This window comes from Zeus faber (assembly GCF_960531495.2).
Source record: "Zeus faber genome assembly, chromosome: 10".
NCBI lineage: Eukaryota > Metazoa > Chordata > Actinopteri > Zeiformes > Zeidae > Zeus > Zeus faber.
In genome coordinates, this window is record NC_137199.1 from 22,899,643 (window position 1) to 22,921,126 (window position 21,484).

At 45.4% G+C, this 21,484-nt stretch overlaps 1 protein-coding gene across 1 annotated transcript in view; it reads left to right on the forward strand.

The window, feature by feature from the left end:
- Positions 1–21,484, forward strand: part of tenm1 (teneurin transmembrane protein 1) — a gene marked incomplete at both ends in the record, with an annotated part of 170,038 nt that overhangs the window by 112,774 nt on the left and 35,780 nt on the right. Inside the window, 8 exons of the mRNA XM_080007834.1 lie at positions 820–1,054; positions 2,594–2,713; positions 3,506–3,767; positions 5,953–6,238; positions 10,121–10,264; positions 10,970–11,222; positions 11,946–11,966; positions 15,204–15,436. Coding sequence (XP_079863960.1) covers positions 820–1,054; positions 2,594–2,713; positions 3,506–3,767; positions 5,953–6,238; positions 10,121–10,264; positions 10,970–11,222; positions 11,946–11,966; positions 15,204–15,436 — 1,554 coding nt within the window. The remainder of the gene's footprint in view (positions 1–819; positions 1,055–2,593; positions 2,714–3,505; positions 3,768–5,952; positions 6,239–10,120; positions 10,265–10,969; positions 11,223–11,945; positions 11,967–15,203; positions 15,437–21,484) is intronic.

Genomic DNA, 21,484 nt, shown 5'->3' on the forward strand with positions numbered 1-21,484 from the left:
ATGCGCACGTGCTGCCAGCATGTGTTTGTGCTCAGTCTGTGTGTGTGTGTGTGTGTGTGTGTGTGTGTGTGTGTGTGTGTGTGTGTGTGTGTGTGTGTGTGTGTGTGTGTGTGTGTGTGTGTGTGTGTGTGTGTGTGTGTGTGTGTGTACAGTACGTCCCCTCCTCACTCCACGCGCACTGTAACGATCGCTCATCGCACTTGCTGTATTTACCGGTGTCGACTCTGCCAGTTACATGCTAGTCCTTAATGTTTTATTTAATCCCATATTGACTGTGTTTAATTGCTGGGTTTAATTTCTTGACTAAATTAGCTGACTGACACACTTTATTTTTATTTTACTTTTTGCATATGCACGTATGGTCCTGTACGTGTGTAAGGGGGGTGTTGGGTGTGTGCCTATCCAATCTCACATTTATTATAATAATAATAATAATAACAACAACAACAAACACAACAACAACAACAACAACAACAACAATAATAATAACAATAATAATAAGCTTTATTGTTATAGCTGCTTTCATACACAGCATGCAACTCAGAGTGCTTTACATTAATAAAAGGCTTTATAGGTTTTATAAAATAAAACAGTAAATACATTTATTAAAAATAGGTAAATATTAACCTCAATATCCAATTTGGGTCATCGATTTTGACATTTTGATCATTCCTCAGTGAATTTTCAATAATTCAATAATTTCAATAATCTTTATATTATCGGTCTGCAATTCCCAAAAATTCTCAAAGATCTTCAAAGTTTGCACCTTCCCACTTCCATATCGTACATGCCTTAATACTTATTATGTGTGTGTTGCAGACGGCCTGGTGGACTGCGTGGACCCCGACTGCTGCGAGCAGCTGAGCTGCGGCTCGGACCCCCTGTGCCAGGGCTCGACCGACCCCCTGGCGCTGCTCCAGCAGAACCCCCCGGCCCCCGCCCTGCCCCCGGCCCCTACCACCTCGCACACCCAGAGCTTCTTCCAGCGCGTGCGCTTCCTCCTGGGCAAGGCGGCCACGCACAGCCTGCCCGGGGAGCTGCCCTTCGACACCAGGTGTGTGTGTGTGTGTGTGTGTGTGTGTGTGTGTGTGTGTGTGTGTGTGTGTGTGTGTGTGTGTGTGTGTGTGTGTGTGTGTGTGTGTGTGTGTGTGTGTGTGTGTGTGTGTGTGTGTGTGTGCTTGCGTGCGTGCGTGCGTGCGTGTTTGTGTGTGTGTGTATGTGTGTGTGTGTGTCCGTGTGTGCACGTGTGGCCGCCCGCTCTCCTGCACGGCGAGACGTGATTAGCAGATTGAGGAGTTTATGTATCCGAATTAACAACCCATTTAAAATTGCTCAAACAGTAATTTATTTACCCTGCACGCTAAAGAGAGCGTGAAAGTGTCTGCATGCGCGGTCACGTGCACAAGTACGAGCGTGCGTGTCTCTCCCGTGTGTGTGAATGGGTTCTCGGGTGGGGGGGGGGCCGCTCTCCTTAATGATCTATATCCCCCTAGAGATTAGAGCCCCCCCCCCCCCCATCCTCCTCTCGCAGACTGTCCACCTCCTGTTTCAGTGTCAGATCATTTGTTACGTGTTTATGCTTTATGTGTCGTCCTGTTACACCCCTCGTAAAGGTTTCGCCATAAATATTTCAATGCCTCCTCGCCGCCGTCACACGGCGAAATATGGCTCGCCGGGAAATTGTGACCAAGAAAGTTCGGACTGCGAAAGCGAGAAACGATGCCTCCCTGGAAAAAAAACATTTTTTTATTCTCTTTTTTTTTTTTTTTTTTTTTCTCTCTCTTCCTCTCACTCTGGCTCACTCTTTAGAATAAACAAATAAATTAATTGTGTGGCCATTGTTGTGGAGAGGAAATCGATGGTGGCCTTCAGAGCACGGGTAACAAACGGGGCAACGCAGCCACCCGAAGAAACCCTGCCATCCCTCATTTACCCCCCTTCTGTGGAAACAGATAATATCCATCAACGCGTGTGTGTGTGTGTGTGTGTGTCTGTGTCTATGTGAGTGTGTGTGTGTGTGTATGAGAGCATACGTGTGTGTATGTACAGCACGCAAACCTGTGTTCCACTCGGAATCCATCAGTCTCCATTTTCCCTCTTCAGCACCATCTCCGCGTTGAAACATACCTTTTTTCACGCCACTTGAAATATCAAGAGGAATATTTTAAAATAGTTGATTTATTTCCGTGCCTATTTAAAGCTCTACAGAGGCATTTTTCCGCCTCAGGTGCTGCTGTCACAACAATACAAACACGATGTGGAGGATTCTTTATTTATTTTTTTCTCTCTTTTTCATGCGACAAGATGAAATAGTTGAAATATTTTGCTGTAGGTGAATCTATATTTATGGCTCTTGTTTCCTGGCAATCTGCAACAGATTTCCCGTTGCGCCGCCGAATGAATTATAACAAGGTAGTTTGATGATTTGCTTTTTCTTCTTTTTTTCTCACCTACAAGGACGTTTGGCTTGTGTGTCAACCGGTGCATTGTGTTCTTCATTGCCTCCTACCCTCTTTCTCCCTGCCTCACGTGATGTTCCTCCTCTCCCTGCTTCTTGTCCCCGTGTCCCTCCTGCGCCGGGGTGTTTCTGCAGCCGCGTGGCGGTCATCAGGGGCAACGTGATGCTGCAGGATGGGTCCCCTCTGGTTGGGGTCAACATCAGCTTCCTGCAGCACCCCGAGTACGGCTACACCGTCAGCAGGCAGGACGGAAGGTACGTCCTATTACCACGTATTACTACTGCTACTACTACTGTTACTACTGTCGCAATTCCTATTGTTGTTGTGAAAATGGCTGACTGCAATTCACAAAGCAGTTCAACAGTCAACAACAGCAAGTAGCAAAAGCCAAGTTAGAAGCCCACTTAGAAACGTCCACCAAAGAACATTGTGCAACAGAGTTGGTGAAATTAAATCCCATATTCCTATTACATTTACCATTAAACACTATATACAACATGGAATACTCAAAAATATGTAGGTTTTTTCTATCTATCTATCTATCTGTCTGTCTGTCTGTCTGTCTATCTATCTATCTATCTATCTATCTATCTATCTATCTATCTATCTATCTATCTATCTATCTATCTATCTATCTATCTATCTATCTATCTATCTATCTATCTGTCTGTCTGTCTGTCTGTCTGTCTGTCTGTCTGTCTGTCTGTCTGTCTGTCTGTCTGTCTGTCTGTCTGTCTGTCTGTCTGTCCGTCCATCCATCTTCAGCAGAAATGCATTATTTTTATCCATCACAAAACTGCTTGAATAAATGTTGTCAAGGATATTCAAATATTACGACAACAAGACAACAACTGTAAAACGTTAGTGTGCTGTAACGTCCCCGCTTGGGTTTTAAAGGTCCAGAAAGGTCTCCTGTGCGGCCGCAGGCTTGGCATCAACCGGCGATAAAAAAATAATAATCTGCAAAAAGCTCGGCTCTCTTTTTTTTTGCCTGATCCGACCTTGACGAGACCTTCACCTTCCGTCCCCTTCCCTCTGGCCCCCAGCTTTGACCTGGTGACCTCCGGAGCTGTTTCCATGACCCTGATGTTTCAGCGCCCGCCCTTCCTGATGCAAACGCGCCCCATCTGGACGCCAAACAACAACTTCCTGGTTCTGGATCAGGTGGTCATGTCCAGGGAGGACACGCAGCCCCCCAAGTGCGACATCAGGAGCGTGCTGAGTCCGTACCCACTGGTGCTGCCGTCACCGCTGCCCAGATACACCGGGGCGTGTGCAGAGAGGGGGCCGGTCATACCCGAGCTGCAGGTACAACCCGCCGCTGCTCTGTGTGTTTTTTTGGGTTATTCGACTGGCCAGTGGTTCTCAACGTGGGGTTCGGGTACCCCCCAGAGGTCCTTCAAAGGGGTTCCAGGGGGTCCCCTGCAAAATGATTACTAGTTAAACATCACCATTATTCCATTTACAAGACCTAGTTATCTCCCTAACTATACTGTATAGTATAGTATATAGTATAGTATATACACTAAATCATATCTAAGAATTAAAATCAGCTTGAGGCTCCTTTATCAAGGTCAAAATGTAGTTGTAGCTGTACTGGGTACACAGGAGTGGAGGTAAGGTTTAAAATATAAACCAAAATATGTAATTTCCTCTGCATGCAAAAAATGCAGAAACACCGCAGTACACGTTGTAAACACGCAATCACAGTTGGAGAGCAAAGAAAAACACAATCAGAGGAACAAGGAAATGTGAAATTGTTCACGTCGAGCTCAGTGTTTTTCGTCTGGTGAAAGATTCAGTCCCACTGGCTGGGGAGAGCAGCACTAATTATCTTGAATTCTCTGTCTTCTGTGCTGTCTTTAAATGTAGTCATAGCATATTGATTAAATTACAAGATGTGTTCATTTACTAAAGAGACATATGATTACAGTCCATAATAACCTAACATTATTGTTGATAAACAATGCTGCAATGGCAGCAGCTTGTTAGGAACAGATTAGAACAATTAGCAACACTGCATTAGTGTTGATTGCATTTGAGATATTTTGACTTTTCCCAGTTTATCTGTTGAACCAGCAGCTGTGGAACTCTGGTGTGATTACTGTGTGATGCCTTTTGTTTTGTAGTTGGGACCATGAGATAATGACAATGAACATTTCTTTATGTGTACAATGCATTTTCTTTGTGATAAAAAAGACAAGAAAATATAAATTATAATTTAAATACTATAATATAGTATGGTATGATATTATATGCTATATATATATAGTGTGATATAATTGTAATTTATATGATAATATAAATGATATATATATTGTACAAGTTTTGGTGTATTTTGATATACAGGTACTCCTCACTTAGAGACCTTCCTGTTTAATGACCATTCAGACTCACAACCAGCTCTCTGACCAGTCTGTATTATATGCTGCGTACAATACCGTGGCAAGCATCTCACTGCGCATCACCGTTTGTATATTTTTTACATACTATACAGTAGATACTATGACAGTTAGTTGAATCTAATCTAATCTAATCTAATCTAATCTAATCTAATCTAATCTATATACACTATATATACTATATACACTATATATACTATATACACTATACACACTTTATATACACTATATAAACTATATACACTATATATACTATATACACTATATACACTATACATACTATATACACTATATATAGTTAGTTGGTCTTTTAGAAATACATTTTTCCTAGGACATATTGTGCGTTATCACCGTTGCATTACATTTCACTGCATATATGTATGAAAGTATGTATATGTATGTGACCAATAAACCTCTTGAATCTTGAATCTTGAATCTATATTATATATACTATATACACTATAGACACTTTATATACACTATATATACTATATACACGATATTTACTATATACACTATATATACTATATACACTATATACACTATATACACTATATATACTATATACACTATATACACTGTATATACACTATATACATCTCATCTCATCACCGTTCGCAGTTTGTCAGTATTCACTACACTAGCGTTCTCAATGGCCACGCCCCCTTACCGTCAAATAACAAGGGTCCTCGCTTATCGACCAATTCACTCAATGACCTGGTCCTAGGAACGAAGCTCGGGCGTTAAGTGAGGAGTACCTGTATAATTGATATGTATATATTTTGATATATTCCCAGTCAATTACATTTCTCTCTCCTCTTGTCACAATGCATGATATTTTCACAGTTGTTATTCTTGCATCATAAGCGATAATGTAATTAGCGCCGATGTTTACATTACACCTGTTTACTGCACCTTCTGATTCCTGAGACCCTTTCCATACCCGTCAAAGAAATGACAGCGTCACACAATAAAATAATAGTCGTGCGTCATTTTTCTCTGTTCTCTCCCATATTTTTTATCTTCCCCTTTTTTGGCTTTGACTCTTGTGACCTGCGTTTTTCACTGGTGTATCACCTTCCTCTCACCAGGCCGTGCAGGAGGAGGTCTCCATTCCAGGCTCCTTCGTGAAGCTCAGCTATCTCAGCACCCGTGCGGCGGGCTACCTGTCCTTGCTGCGTGTCTTCCTCACCCCATCCTCCCCCTTCTCCCCCATCTCCCCGCTCGGCGGCCTGTCCAAGGTGCACGTCAGGACCTCCGTCCAGGGCCGGCTCTACCAGCGTTGGTACCCGGCCGCGCCCGGCCTCGTCCACAGGATGATCTGGAACAAGACGGACGTTTATGGCCAGGAGGTCTGGGGCCTCACCTACGCTACTGGTAGGTGAAATGTAGATAGATGGGCGACAGATGGATGGATTGATAGGTAGGGAGGTAGGTCTGTAGGTAGATAGGTGGATGGATGGATGGATTGATGCATAAAGAGATATATGGATGGATGAATGGATGGATGGATGGATGGACAGCTGGATGGATGGGTGGATAGATTGATTGATAGGTAGGTAGGTATGTAGGTAGATAGCTGGATGGATGAGTGGGTGGTTAGTTGGAGGGGTGGATGATAGATGGATTGACGGATGGATGGATGGATGGATGGATTGATGGATGGATTGATGATGGATGGATAGATTGATGGATAGATAGACAGACAGATAGATAGATAGATAGACAGATAGATAGATAGATAGATCTAGTATACAAATAGATAATAACTGTGATAACAAATTGCTCAGAAGGAAATGATCAGAAATTGTCTTTCAACATAATGATTAATATTCTATCAGCGGAGGCGGAAGGGAAAGTTTATTTTCTTCTCTCTCTCTCTCTCTCATAATAATCTTCGCCAGCTGGAGGTCAATGATCTTGTGCCGAGGTTTCATCTCGCTATTCCCAGGCCCTTCCTTCTCCTTATCTTCAGTCCTTTTCCAGCTGCTTCCTGTTCCCCTCCTCTCCTCAAATGACCCCCCCCCCGCTTTCCCCTCTCGTTGTGAACCCCCGCTCCCCTCCCTCCCTCCCTCCCTCCCTCCCTCCCTCCATCTCCTCTTCCTGGCCCGTCTACCCCTCTTCTCAGCTCTTCTCTTTTCTTCCCTTCCTCTTCTCCTCCCAGCTTGTGACTCCGCTCCTTCTATCCCCTGATCTACCCCGGTACCTCTCTCTCTCCCCGCTCTTCCCTTGCCCTGCCTTGTTCTCACTTCTCCACCCGTGGTCTACCCTGATCCATTCCGTTGTGTAGTTCCCGGTGCTTTGTTGGCAGAAAGACATTATAGCTGGCCACACACACACACACACACACACACACACACACGCAAACAAATATGAGAGAGAGAGAGCGAGAGAGAAACAGAAACCCTGCTTTGTGGCGGGGGTGAACACTCTGCCTCAGGCTTCTGCAGAAGGGAATAAAGCTTTCATCCGCGAGGTACTGACTGTGCGTTCATGTACTGTGCCGTGCGTGAGTGTTGTGTACATGTACAGTTTTGCGTCTCGTCTGGTTACATTTATAAATAAGAATAAAAGTATATATAAATATATATGTTTACGTCCTAAAGGAGCCCTTTATCTCAAGGGGGAGGCAAAACCCAGCCTCCATGGGTTCCTTCATGGGCAACTTGTTGGAGTTTGAAAAAGGTGTTTCCACCATAGGTGACCCACCCACCCAAACAAGGTGCACTTGTGCAAATCAAGCAAATATTTTTAAAGCTATGACTTGTTAATGACAAGGGTGTGGCAAACCGTGCCTCTGAGATAACCACCTCCAAAGTTTTACCCACACCAGGTTCATTCAGCCAGCTCCCACAATGCAAATGGGGTTGGCGGACAAGCAAAGCCTCATGGCTACTTTACATAATGCTGAAAGGGTCAATCATGAACAGCGTCAACAACATACAACGAATTTTGTTTTAAAAAAAGCTTTTATTTAACAGTAAGAATATACATGTTTTATAAATGTGGAATTATTTTGGAGTTGAAAGTACGGACAACACAACAAAATGTAGACTCTATCCATATTATAAGTCTCAGAAAATCGGAAATCATGAAGTCTGAAATCATGAAATTAAGTCCAGTACGCGCTGCTCACACTGACTTGGATCAATCGCTGGTCAGATTAAGGTCTGAAATATGATTCAGAGCTTCCGCCACCCACTTCGCGTAATCCATGACGATACGGAGATGAACGTTGTCACAGACAAGTGAGACCGAAACACCCCCGTGCTGCGCTTTAACCGTCTGTTTACGAAAGTGACGTAGGTACGTGACACGAAGGGTTCTTCTTCTTAGCAGTTTCACAGCAAAGGCTGTGTGTAAAAGCAGTACAATTTAAAGGTTGAATTCTATCAAAACCGTTTCACATTGTGACTTCACATCACATGAAATATGGATGAATGATCTTCACCTGGACGCTCGCTTTAAAGGAAACCATCGATCGGAGGTTGTTCAGCGCTGTTCTGCGTCTCGGTAAGTGAACTGCGTTTCCCCATGTAATCTAACGGGAATATTTAACCCCGCGGTTTAACATTTTTCTACTATTTATAAACCAGACTCGGTTTTGAAAATATAAAGAAAGATAAAGAGAGATAAAGAAAAACACAAAGGAACACGAATCTGGAAAAATCTAATTTTCCTTCAACAAAGGTTTTTTCAATTTATTCGGCTGCTCCTGGCGATTTTAGAAATGTGCAAGATGGCGGCTTTTCTCTGGTGGGTCACAAATTTGATCAGGTCAAAAAATGTGTCTTCTTAACCGGTGTAGCTTGTGTGTTCCTGTTGCATAAGCCATATTAACTTAACTTTTATTCATTTCATTTTTGGAACCTTGACTTTTAAGTGTTCATCTTTATATCGTGGGCTGTGTACGGCGTAAAACCTTTGCAAACATGGAACGTGAATGATGGTTCCTTTCTCATTAGGGAGGCCATCAAGACTTCATCCAACCCGTACGTCACATCTCCTTCTCCACTCCTGACCCATTCCTTCCCCTTGCCGATGACTAGTGATTCTATATTCTAAGATGGAGCGTAAAGTGGGTCAATGGGTCTTTGTGCATTCATGAGACGGACAGAGGGTTTACCTGCTTGCTTGCCCTCAGCTACCTTTAGCAATCCAGCCCGTACTCCCTCTCTATCGCAGTTCTCGGGTACGTGGGTCTTGTTCAGATAGCGTGAGATGAGCCTGCGGTGACTGGTACCTGCAGCTTTTTTGACACTGCACCTGTGTCAGGTGTGTTTCCTGTCAAGCCCAAGTCATTACCTCACATTATCACCCTCACCATGAATCAGGCTTCTTTTTGCGGCATCGCATAGTGTTGCTGCTGTTGAAGTAATAAAAGCAATTACCTTAATCAAAGCAGTTTCAGCGCGGCAACTGCTCACAAAAAATAAAAAACATCAAAAGTTTTTATTTATTTATTTATTTTATATGGGTTGTTTTTTTTTATGCCCTCTATTATAGTCGGCATTACGAAACAACCTTTTATGAAGTAACACTTAAGTGCAAGTTACTTTGAGCAGAAATATTTTACAGCCGTGCCACTATAATAAAATAGAAGCAAAGTTGTTTTTCTTAGGCACAATTTGTGTTTATGCCAGTTTTCTGTGTACACATATGAGTGTTGTGCATACACACCCACGCACGTGCGCGCACACACATGCACACACGCGTAACTTGGTTTGAAACTGTGTTGGAACGTATGCATGCTTGTCTGTTCCCATGTGTCACCATGTTATTCCCTGCTTGCGTGCTTTTGTCACCTGCCGTCTTTAAACGTATTCAAATTCTGAAGTGGTAAATTGGTGTCAGAACATGTTTAAGCCCGTTAACCAAAAGGCTGCTGATGCTTGTTACTCGCAGTGGAAAACCGAACGCAGTGTATCATTACCGCCAAGAGGCCAAGCAGCTAATTCTAGGGCTCCTTCATAAAGACGGGCTCCTCCTGATTACGCCTCCACATCTCACTGATCTCTCTCTCGCCCTCTCTCTCTCCCTCGCTCTCTCTCTCTCGGCACACAAACACACACACAAAATTATACGGCCTCATTTTTGGCACTATTTCAAATAATGCAGTATGGAAGGAGATGGTGAAGAGGGTGTGCCGGCTTTGCCTTTCTATCACGGTTCAAAAATTGTATGAGTTATAATATGTGTATGAATACACCTGGTGTCGCCTAGGTCATACTCTGTGTGCGTATGTGTTTTTTACTTCAGTGTCAGTGGGCTATGAATACGAGTCGTGCCCTGGTGTCATCCAGTGGGAGAGGAGGACGGCGGTGATGCAGGGTTTTGAACTGGTGCCCTCCAACCTGGGAGGCTGGTCGCTGGACAAGCATCACGCTCTCAACATCCCCAGCGGTGAGTTACAGACGCAGGGTCTGGGCAGCTGCGCACTCTGTTGTTTTATATGCGTTTCAATGTGTGTATTTATCTGCAGCATTAATATGTTATATGTGCTTTGTGTTTATGATGACGAATGACGCTGTTTGTCACGCAGCAACACTTGAGTCCAAGATGAATTTCCCCCCAGGGATTAATAAAGTGTTTGATCGTATTTCTCTCAGGGGACAATAAAGTTTATCTTCTTAACCCCAGAATTTAAAGGCAACTCATGAACGAACATTCACATCATCAAAGAGCACCTTAATTAAGGAATTCCTGGAATTTTACATGATGCCATGTGTGGAAAAGGGCAGCCATAAATACACCACAGACAGGACAGGATAAAACTTCAAGCATTTGGAGGAAACAAACAGAAAAATATGAATTTGTCTATTTGATTATTTACATTGCGAATTCAAAACAAGACAAGGCACGTGAAGGCCCATCGCAGAGGCTTCTGGTGGTCCATTTGGCAGCCTGTAGCACTGCCTAGAGTGCACTGCATCACAGTCATTAACAAGGTCATTATCGCAGTTACTTAAGATTCACTGCACCTTGTTTGGAACTGGACAACATTTATCCGTGACCAGCAGGGATCGTCAACAGTATTTAAATGTAGCATTACACCCGTACACACGCCAGACGCCGCATATTTAAATCTTTTTTTTTCTTCCGCTGCAGGTATCCTTCACAAGGGAAACGGGGAAAACGTCTTCCTCTCCCAGCAGCCCCCCATCATCACCAGCGTGATGGGGAACGGTTTCTACCGGAGTGTCCCCTGCGGCCCGGGCTGCAGTGGCGCGGCGCGGGACATGATGCTGTTTGCGCCCGTGGCGCTGGCCTGCGGCTTTGACGGCTCGCTCTACGTGGGAGATTTCAACTTCATCCGCAGGGTCCACCCCGACGGATACACGAGGACCGTGCTGGAGCTCAAGTAAGGGCCGAAAGCTCCTCGGAGAGGGGGTTTTGAATTGAGTGGGTCAGTGGGCGCACGTCGGTTTCAGTGGGGATCCGCCGGATTCTGAGGTTAGTTTAACGTGCTGGGATTTTGATTTGAAAAGAAATTGACTGGTGTTCGCGCGGCACTAGAACTGCACCGGCGGCATACATTAGACGCATACGCCTTATGAAAAAAACAGTCTGCGGGATTCAGACATCTGAGACTGTAATCTACCTCTTTAGCACTTGAGAGAAGCCGGTGTGTTTGCCTCGAAACAAAGGCTTTTCGGGCCGGCTACGACTATGGTTTCCCCCGCTGTGCTGCAGGCGCTCTTCTCATTTCTGCAGCTTCTCAAGCGTACCATCTCGATGGGATTCCACAGTCATTTGTCCCGTAAAGTGTTCGCCTTGTGTAACTTAACTCTCTCCCCGTTATTATTCCATCTCCAACTAATATTTCTGGTTCAGACAGAGGTTTTCGTGGTGTCTGTATTTGATACTTCTCTATCCTCCGGGAGGAAATGCCAAAAAGCTTCCTGTTTACATAAATATTTAATGCGGACCAACACAGCTGCCTAAATCAACCGTAATCTCACTTTATGTGAGGAGAGCTGACTTACTGCAGTCCATGAAGTGTGGAGCTGCTTGTGTTCATGCACTAATAGCTTCTTTTTTTTTTCCCTCCTTTTTAATTGCTCCTGGATGGCTTTTTTATCAGGAACCGGGATACCAGGCACAGGTGAGAATTGGTGATCCACACCCTAAGTGTTTGCATACACAAACACACCCCGACACACACACACCCACACGCACGCGCACAGATGTCAAAAAAGTAAAATGAGACGGCGACGTGTCCAACCAACGTAACTCACATGCTCACATTCCAAAATAGTTGCTCGCACCGGCGCGTCGTGGCCAGATGCGTCGGAACCGTGGTTTTAATTTCACTTGATGCCACACAGAACACGGCGGATTGTATTTTTTGGCGGGGGGGGGGGATTACGCAGGTCTGTTTCGGGAGCCGGGGTGGTTTCGGCCGAACATGAAAGGCTTTGGCCCCCCGTGGCCGTGGTGTGGTCTCTGGCACTGAGCCTCACGAGCAGCAAGAGGTCACTACTGCATGTTAGACAGAAGATTAAACAGATGTTGAATCCGCGGGCATTGTGTTGCCATGGGCTTCATTGTGTGAGTGTGTGTGTGTGTGTGTGTGTGTGTGTGTGTGTGTGTGTGTGTGTGTGTGTGTGTGTGTGTGTGTGTGTGTGTGTGTGTGTGTGTGTGTCTGTATGATTATCACGGTATATTGATCTTTGTGTTTGAAGTGCATGCATGTTTGCTTTATGTGTGTCCTATATTGTCCACTTGTATGTGTGTCTGTTTGTGATTGTGTGTGTGTGTGTGTGTGTGTGTGTGTGTGTGTGTGTGTGTGTGTGTGTGTGTGTGTGTGTGTGTGTGTGTGGTGGGGGGGAGGGGGTTAGGGGTTGGAGGGTAGAAAGAGCGAGGGGCTTATCCGATTTGAAAAGAGAGAGGATTTGTCAAGATGCCATATCTCCAGCACGCCAGAGGTTCACACCAGGCAACATAGATAACCCGACAGGATGTCTGCGGGTGAATGTTTAAGTGTGTGCGCGTGTGCTTATTGTGCGTGTAAAAGTGATCATTTACATGTGATGTGCTACCCAACTCGGAGTCGCTTTTTTTGGAAGCCACCTTGTCACTCTTCACGCCCCTCTTCCTTCCATTTCCTCCCTGCTGCTCCAGCTGTTTTTTCTTTTTTTTTCTTTTATAGTTAGCAGCATGTTAGTGTTTCCTCTTTATTCCATACCATTGTTATCCCCAAGTCAAATGCATTAATTATTCATCCCTATTCAGCTTTCAAAGCTTTTTGCTTCACTTTCTTCCCAGCAAAGTGCCTATCAGCCAAGAGGGCTTCAAAACAAGGCGCTCTCGGAGGGGAGGCATTATGGGGTGTGCTCACTGTAAAAATCATTGTCTATTCTCTCATTTCAAGAGTTTCAGCAGGAGGAAAAGCAAACAGGGGAAGGGGGGGTGGGGCACAGACAGTGGAAACAGAGAGAGACATTCAGGAATAGCTTGATCGCCGTCTCCACCGGTTCCAATCGCTCCCTGAGAATCCAGTCCCGGTCGTTGTTTTATTGCCGTTCATTTGCTTTCCCTGAAACGGCTGCGTCCGTCCTCCAACATCTCTCGCCGTCTCAGCACGACCGCGTGGCGGCTTTGGACGCGCTGAGCGGACACTGTGAACAGACACCTAACCAGGCCACGGAGTGAGAGTCAAGACTATACAGCAGAAACACTACACCAGAGGTGGACTTTACCTGGGTCGGAAAAGCGAGTCAACTTTGGTCGCTTGGAAATCGGTGATTCCCAGAGGGTTGTGCTCGCATCAGATTTCACCAGCGGCTCACATCATCTGACTCAGTGGGAAAACTTTTTCTTTATTTTTCTTTTACTTTCTGCACCTGAAATGTCCACGCCTGGACATCACCTAGTCACACCCTCTTTTACTGGTAGTCATCATGTCATGTTCCAAATAGAATCTCCCAATGATTGTATTAAATGATATACTCTGGGTGTGCCAAAGAAAGGGTTGGAGCGCCATGTAATTCCCCAGTACTGTCCTTGTTATCAGACCTCAACACGCTCAACATAAGATCCCTGTGTGTGCCCTACCACCATCCATCAAATAATTTTCCCCACACCGAGAAAGTTACATTTTTAACGCCAAGAAAAATGCTTCATTGTTTTCAGAGCCGCCTATTTTACTGTTTTACGGGAATAGGAGGTGTGAACAAGATCCCGCCGAAAGGCCTGCGTTGGAATAATGAGCGTCAGCGAGGTCGCATTCAGATGATAGGTTGGAACGCCGGGCAGCCACGCAGAACCACGTGGTATAGAGTACGAGAGCCTCAAAAATGTGATCTGGTGGTGGCAAAGAGCGCAAGCATAAATTCGAACTCGGTAAATAACTCTCCAAGGATCAGGTTTAAATTATGTATGTGCACTTCAGTGCAGAATTCTGTAAACAGTTATGCGCTTAATGCACTGGTCTGACTGACAGGAGCCCAGCATATGTCATGGAGTGGTGTTTGTTTGTTTCTTTCCTTTTTTAAAAGGTTTAACAAATATTAATGGAAGCAATTTAGATGCTTGCAAGAAAAGACATGATTGAACGTTTCTCATGAATATTATGCAAACATGAAAAAGAATTGTACAATTAGAATTCTAAATATTAGAATTACTTAGCTCAGCAATTTAGGGGATTTTCCTTTTTTTTTGCTTGGTTGTTTTGAATTGTTAATAGCAAAATGAAATACGTTTGGATTTGGTCGCTTCAAATTTAATATGTAGAAAGCTATGACCAGACTGAATTTCATGGTGCTCTTTTAATTTTCCTTTGCCTTTCTTTCCCCGAAAAATGTTAAATGTCGTTATGTACCAAATTGGCACGAGCGTATTGGCTTGTTAAAAGTTCTATTCTCATGATGACTCTTGCTCTAATTAAAGACTCCATCTGGGCATCACTATGCACGCACAGGGCACAGGGATACAGCTTCCAACCCCAGGCTACAGCATACGTTCAGTAAGCTGTATAAAGCTAAGGGCACCATAATAGATTGATTACTAGGATTTAACATCGATATTTGAATGAATGTATTACAATAACAGGGACTCACTATATTATATTCCCTCTCGCCTATACAGGTTATGCCCAGAAAATATTTATTTTCAGTAGAATTTCACATTTATGGTACAACAAATACCATATTGCACACAAACACAACCAGTATGTCTCCAGGTACTACAGTATTTGATGCATGTTGTGGTTTCAGACACAGACTGAAAATGCTCACATACTAACTTCTTGTACTAAATAGTGTGATAGTTTACCATTTGGTGGCAGCATGTGTTTTGTCTAATCTTCACTCTCTTATGTATTCCCTATGTATTCCTCCAGCACCAGTCCAGCCCATAAGTATTACCTGGCCATGGATCCGATGGGGGAGATCCTGTACGTGTCGGACACGAGCAGCCGCAGAGTGTACCGGGTCAGGAACCTGGGTCAGCCCAAGGACCCGGCCCGCAACCTAGAGGTGGTGGCTGGTACCGGCGAGCAGTGTCTGCCCTTCGACCAGAGCCACTGCGGCGAGGGCGGCAAGGCGACCGAAGCTGCCCTGAACAACCCCCGAGGTACGGGGTGCAATGTGCACCGCCGCCACTCTCACACCGCTATATCTGCACCGGCAGGAAGAAAATAACAAAAATATACAAATGCATATTTGTATACAATAATATGTGGCGTCTTGACTGGGAGTGAGCAGATTGCATAGGCAGGGAAAGACTTTGCCACCGCGGAGGGAAAGGGAAGAAAAATATGCACTCTGTCAAATTCCCTCTCCAATCACACCCACGCACCTGGCCACCTCTTGGTCCCCAGCCCGCTCTGGAGATTTATCCCCCAGACTGTCACTCAATCTACACCCACAGACCTCCGTGGCCCTGCTGTCAGTCATACTCAGAGCGTGCACGATGTGGAGTTGGAGGCAGTGAGCCAGGAGGAATCGATACACCGTACAGTGGAAAAATGTACCGTTGGAGTGTTTCCATTCTTCAAACGTCAGTGGCAGTAAATACGGTCTTGGTAAATAACTAGTTCCAAATTTGATAAGGGAATTGAATTGGGTCTTGAATTTTGTGTCTGCCACAACATCCGCATTTGAGGGATCCCGTACGTTCCCGTTACGTTTTGACAAATGATCTGACGGTCCCTCAGTTGGCCCCTCCTTCCTCGGCACCTGCCTTCGCTTGAGCTTTCGCGCGCTAATTGAAGATTCTGTCCCGAGACTCGGGTCAGGTATTTGATACTCCCCCGCCTCGCCGCCTCGCCGCCCGACACAGGCCCCTCTGTGGCCATTATGATCCAACTAACCAGCTCCTTGAAACACTCCGAGGATCCCCGCGCCCCGGTTCGCCATCGGCCAGCTGCGACAGCCAGTTCCCCTCCCCTTGTCTCCCTCCCTACCCCCTGTGCACCGATGGTAATGAGTAGTAGACTTCACAGAGGAGAGTCTGTCAGTGTCTTTTTTGAAGCCATGGCTCTGTGATTCTACACTATTGATCTTGTCTCTGTCCTCTGGTGAGCTCATCTCTTCAAGTTAGAGCCTTCACTCCTTTTCTCCGCTTTTGGCTGCTTTTTTAGATTTAATTTCAGTCCCCTCCTCCTGTCCTATCGATGAATCATAGTTGCTCCCGTCTTGGTGAAGCTGCAGCTGGCTCGCGTCTGTGTACATAAATTCTCACAATGCGGTAAACAGTTTTTGAATGGTAATCCATAACGGTGATTCGGCCAACATTGTTGCTGCGTTATTGAGCACGTTCTTGTCGAGTCCATAGTCTCTCCATAGTGTAAGCTGCAGGGATTATGGAGTGTCCTTCAAGCGCTCACTTGTGAATACAAGATCTGGAGCATTGTTTGGAGTTGGCTCTGCATGTGTTTCCACAGTCAATTAGCTTGGTAAATAAAAGACCTTGCTCCATTTAGGAGGTCCATGTCTCACATGAAAGAGGCATCCGTCCCACAGGGCCCAGCAGCCTTGGCTTGCATATCTGGACTCCCTTCCCTTCACAACATGAAGGGGTTTCTCCTTACAGAGGAACCAGATCCTTTTTTGAAAATAAGTGTTTATTTTTGCATGTGTTAGTTGTGTGTGTGTGTGTGTGTGTGTGTGTGTGTGTGTGTGTGTGTGTGTGTGTGTGTGTGTTTGTGTGTGTGTACGTGCCTGGGCATGTGTTTGTAGTGGGGCTGGGTTCAGCACTGACACCAGTGATTGCAAGTTTGGTGGTTGGTGTTTGCTTTGGAAGGACCTTATCGGCTATTTGTTGACTAGTCCCAGACAGCAAAGCTGACATCCACAGAGAGGTTTGTGTCCGTGCACAGTGTGTGCGTGTGAACATGTGCACACACGCACACACCCCTGTGTCTATTGTCCGTGTAGGCGCACGTGAGCGTGAGTGCTTGCAGCGTCACTGCCTTACTCTGACCCACAGGGGGCAGACTAATGCCCTTATCAGAAGCTGACACGCTGCCACCACATATCTTTCTTTTTTGCTCCTTCTTCTTTTTTCTCCCTCTGCCCTCTCTTTCTCTCCCCCTCTCCCCTTCTCTCCCACTCTCTCCCATCTTGCTCAGCCCCACAGCTGTGACCATGCTATCGGAGCGGAGATAGCGGGGTGGCGGAGCTGGGTAAAGCGGTGGGGTTTAAACTGGTCATGGTTATTAGCATGTTGAGCAGCCAGGGAGCTAAACAGACACAGCCAGGGGTAAAGATGCTTTACAAGGCACAACACTGCTCTGCCACCAAAGACAGACCAGGACGGCCAGGCCACATGCTGAACACTATCTGTCTTGGCTGCCGGTCAGCACATAAGCAGCTTAGCGGAATGAATATCTCCCCACAGTGGGCAATGATCACATTCACAGCGACGCCTGGGAATGTACATACAGTAGGAGCGCTTCCCCTTTTATTCCTTCAATTCAAATCAAGCATTTGATACTGTCAAGAATGCTTTGTTCCAGCCATAAATACGGCAAACAGCGGTCCCTGACTCCAGCTCCGGGAGCAGTGCCATGCAACTGGTGGAGTCCCCAAAGGATCTGTCCTGGAACCGCTGCAAACATGGCTGTCTGCGTCACACGCCTGGTTCCGATGCTTTCCAAGGGCTGCATTTGCCGGCCGCTCACTGATGAAGCTGTAAGATCTTATCAGGCCGTGCAGCTTCCATGCCAGCTTCTCTGCAACGTCGCTTGGGAGGATTGCGGTCCACGCATTAACCCTTTAGCTCCCATACCGTTTGGTATATTTTATGAGTTATGTAGGTTCAAAATAATTGAAAGGCATGTATATACATACGTATACACACACACACATATATACAGTATATATATACATATATATATATATATATATATATATATATGTCTGTGTGTGTCCGTCTATGATATGTCTGTGTGTGTGTGTCTATGATCTTTTAAATCTGGTTTCTCTATGAGCAAAAGCATGGAAATAATTTAGAGGAAAAACGGAGAATAGAGGGGGAGAGACAGGGAGAGATGAAGAGCAGGATGGAATGAAACATACAGATACAGATTCAGAGGGAGAACTCAGTGTTGTCTAAATCCTGTGGCGGCAGTCCCATACCTCATCTGCATATTAAACTGGCCCTGTGGCAGCGTTCTCTCTCGGAGGGTCAACTATCATTGTTGCTGTTGGTTTAAATGGAGCGCTTCTCAGCAAAACAAGGGCATCTGATACTGTCACACTGTGTTTCAGCTCCGAGACTTGTTTGTGTTTGTGCGTATGTGCATGTTATTGTGTGGCTTTAATATTGGGAGAGTCTTTGTGTTTGTGTTTGTCTGTGCGTGTGTGCGTGCGTGCGTGCGTGCGTGCGTGCATGTGTGTGGCAGAGTGTATGTGGTTTTTTTCTCTGCAGCATTTTTGTGTGTTGCATTTGACTGCTTTTGTCTTTGCCTTTGGACATCCCTGCATTAATGATGCACACATGAATTAATCACACAGCGAGCCAACAGCAGCATCACACACACACACATACACACACACACACACACACACACACACACACACACACACTCTATAATAATGCAAAAGAGTGAGACGCCATGAGGTCATGCTATTTCTAACACAGCTTATTTCCCCCGCTGCACCATCCATGGTAATTAGGGGAGCCGTAATAGTTTAGGAGAGATGCTCAGATCAGTGAGCATTTACAATGGGAAGTTTAGCGTCTTCTGATCTTCTCTAAGTAGTGGTAATAAAAGTTGAGCTGTGTTGTCACATAACTGGAGCCTTATTGTCGAACAAATATTAAAATACATATTTTAAAAATCAAGTCGTTTGTTGCTTGGTTTAAGACACAGAGATAACCGGTTATCCTCGCTCTGCTCCCGGCCCGTTCCCAACAATTTGAGAACACGCCGCCAAACGCTATCATTCAGAAGAGGAATATAAGGATATTCCGGACATATCCTCAGGTAACCGCAAAAGAGCCAAGAACGGTGCCAAAAAGCTTTCCGAGGGCCGGTGTGCAACCCGGCTGTAAGTAAATACCGGCTATCCACGTACATCCGCAGGTGATACCACCAGCAGACTGACAGCCAGCTTGTTTGCTGTCAGAGTTGGTAGGGCAGCTTCAGAGAGATTACCGAAACTCACTGTGTGTGTAATGAAGCCCTGAGTCAATAACAGATGCAGGCTCAAGGCCAAAGGCTCAGAGTCGTGCTCGTGCGCAGCTAAGGTGCCCTGTTTGTGTAAGTTGTGCGGCGTTCGTTTTTTGTTTGTGACTGACAGATTTATCCTTGCATAATGAGGCAGACCGTCTCCTGGCGCCTGGCCCTTCGGTGGCTCTCCCAGCGAGAGAGCTGAGAGTTAGTTATGGGCGCCTTGTTAAAGGTGCGTCAGGTTGACAACGTCAGCGTGATCATGGGGGATGTGACACGCGTGTCCCTTTAACTGGGTGAGACGGCCGTGGCTGGCAGTCGTCCTGTCAACCTCCACTGGGACCCTGGCACACTGACAGGGGGAGTGGAGCCGTGCCACTGTGGAGGAATAAATTATCTTTATGCCAGGTGAATCTCTAACTCTCACACACACACACACACACACACACACACACACACACACACACACACACACACACACACACACACACACCAACATAGACATGCACCACAACACAGTGGGTGGTGGTGGCTTGTAGAGAGAAGAGAGAGCTTGTTTGAGGACAGAAAGCTGTTTGTGTGTGTGTGTGTGTGTGTGTGTGTGTGTGTGTGTGTGTGTGTGTGTGTGTGTGTGTGTGTGTGTGTGTGTGTGTGTGTTTGTGTGTGTGTGCGTGCGAGTGCGTGCGTGCGTGCGTGTATGTATATGCACATGTGGATCACACACTGCAGGCCCTTTGTACATGGACTTTGATGGAGCGATGAATTACTAGAGCGATGGCAGAGTGTGACTTGGCAATCAAGTTGTAGCTGCCTTTGTGAGTGTGTGCGTCTGTGTGTGTGTGCGTGTGTGTGTGTGTGTGTGTGCGTGCGTGCCTGCGTGCGTGCGTGCGTGCGTGCGTGTGTGTGCATGGGTGCGTGTGGAATTGGATGTGACTCCCCGCTGCTGTTTGTTACAGGAGAGTCCAGTAAACGCTTGGACTTGACATTATAACACAAAGCGCTCAGAGATGAGGGAAAGGCAAAATAAAAAAAAACAAGGCTAACACAACCGCTGAGCCAAAGCTCCCCAAAAACTAACGGTCTTTCTGTACAAAAGAAGCACAATCATAAAAAAATTAAATTAAAAACGGTCGACAGGAACCTCAAAATGGCTTTTCGTTAATGACCTCAACCGATCTGCCACGACAGAGACGGTCAGGAGTCTTGAGAGGAGGGAAGCATTTCCCTCTGGAGGTTGCCCTCATGTACATATTTATAAATGTACAGTTCAGGAAACACTTCTGTGTCTCCTCCCCTCCGATCTCTTTCCTGGCATTCGCCGTGGTGGGAGTCACGGTGCCTCTGGAGGAGCCTCCCATTGACGGGGCTTTTCTGTGTCTGCGTGATGCTCTAAACCAGGGGTCGGGAACCCTTTTGGCTGGCGAGCCATAAATGCCAAATATTTCTAAATGTATTTCCTTGTGAGCCATATATTATCTAATGAAATTGAATGCAACTTAATGCGTGCATTCTTTGAATAAGGCATACATTTTTAACGTATAACACATCTCTGAGTGCTTAAAAAAGCGCTATATATAATAAATTTCTCTTTTTTCTTTTCTCTTAATAATATTGTTGTTATACTATAGCTAACCAATAATAAATGAAATACTTTTCACCATTAATGCGACTTGTGGTGCTGCCTGGTTTTGCTGATGGCCTTGTAGTCTGCTTCATACGTAGTGAGGTCAAGCTTCATGCTGCGTTGAGGCTTCCATCAGTTCAACGTGAGCATAGGTTGCTCTTAAGAGATTCCAGAAAGACTGCTCACATGCATATGTAGAGCCAGACATGGTCAATACGGCAATACTCACACACTGCATTGTGTGGTACTTGACGGGAAGTTCCTTCCGAGTTTTAAGAATCAGCTGGTCTTAAGGTTCAAGTTCAAGTTCAAGTTCAAGAGATTATTTGTCACATAGATATTGAAGTTTTTTCCATTTCTGTCCACTTGTGTTTAGCTG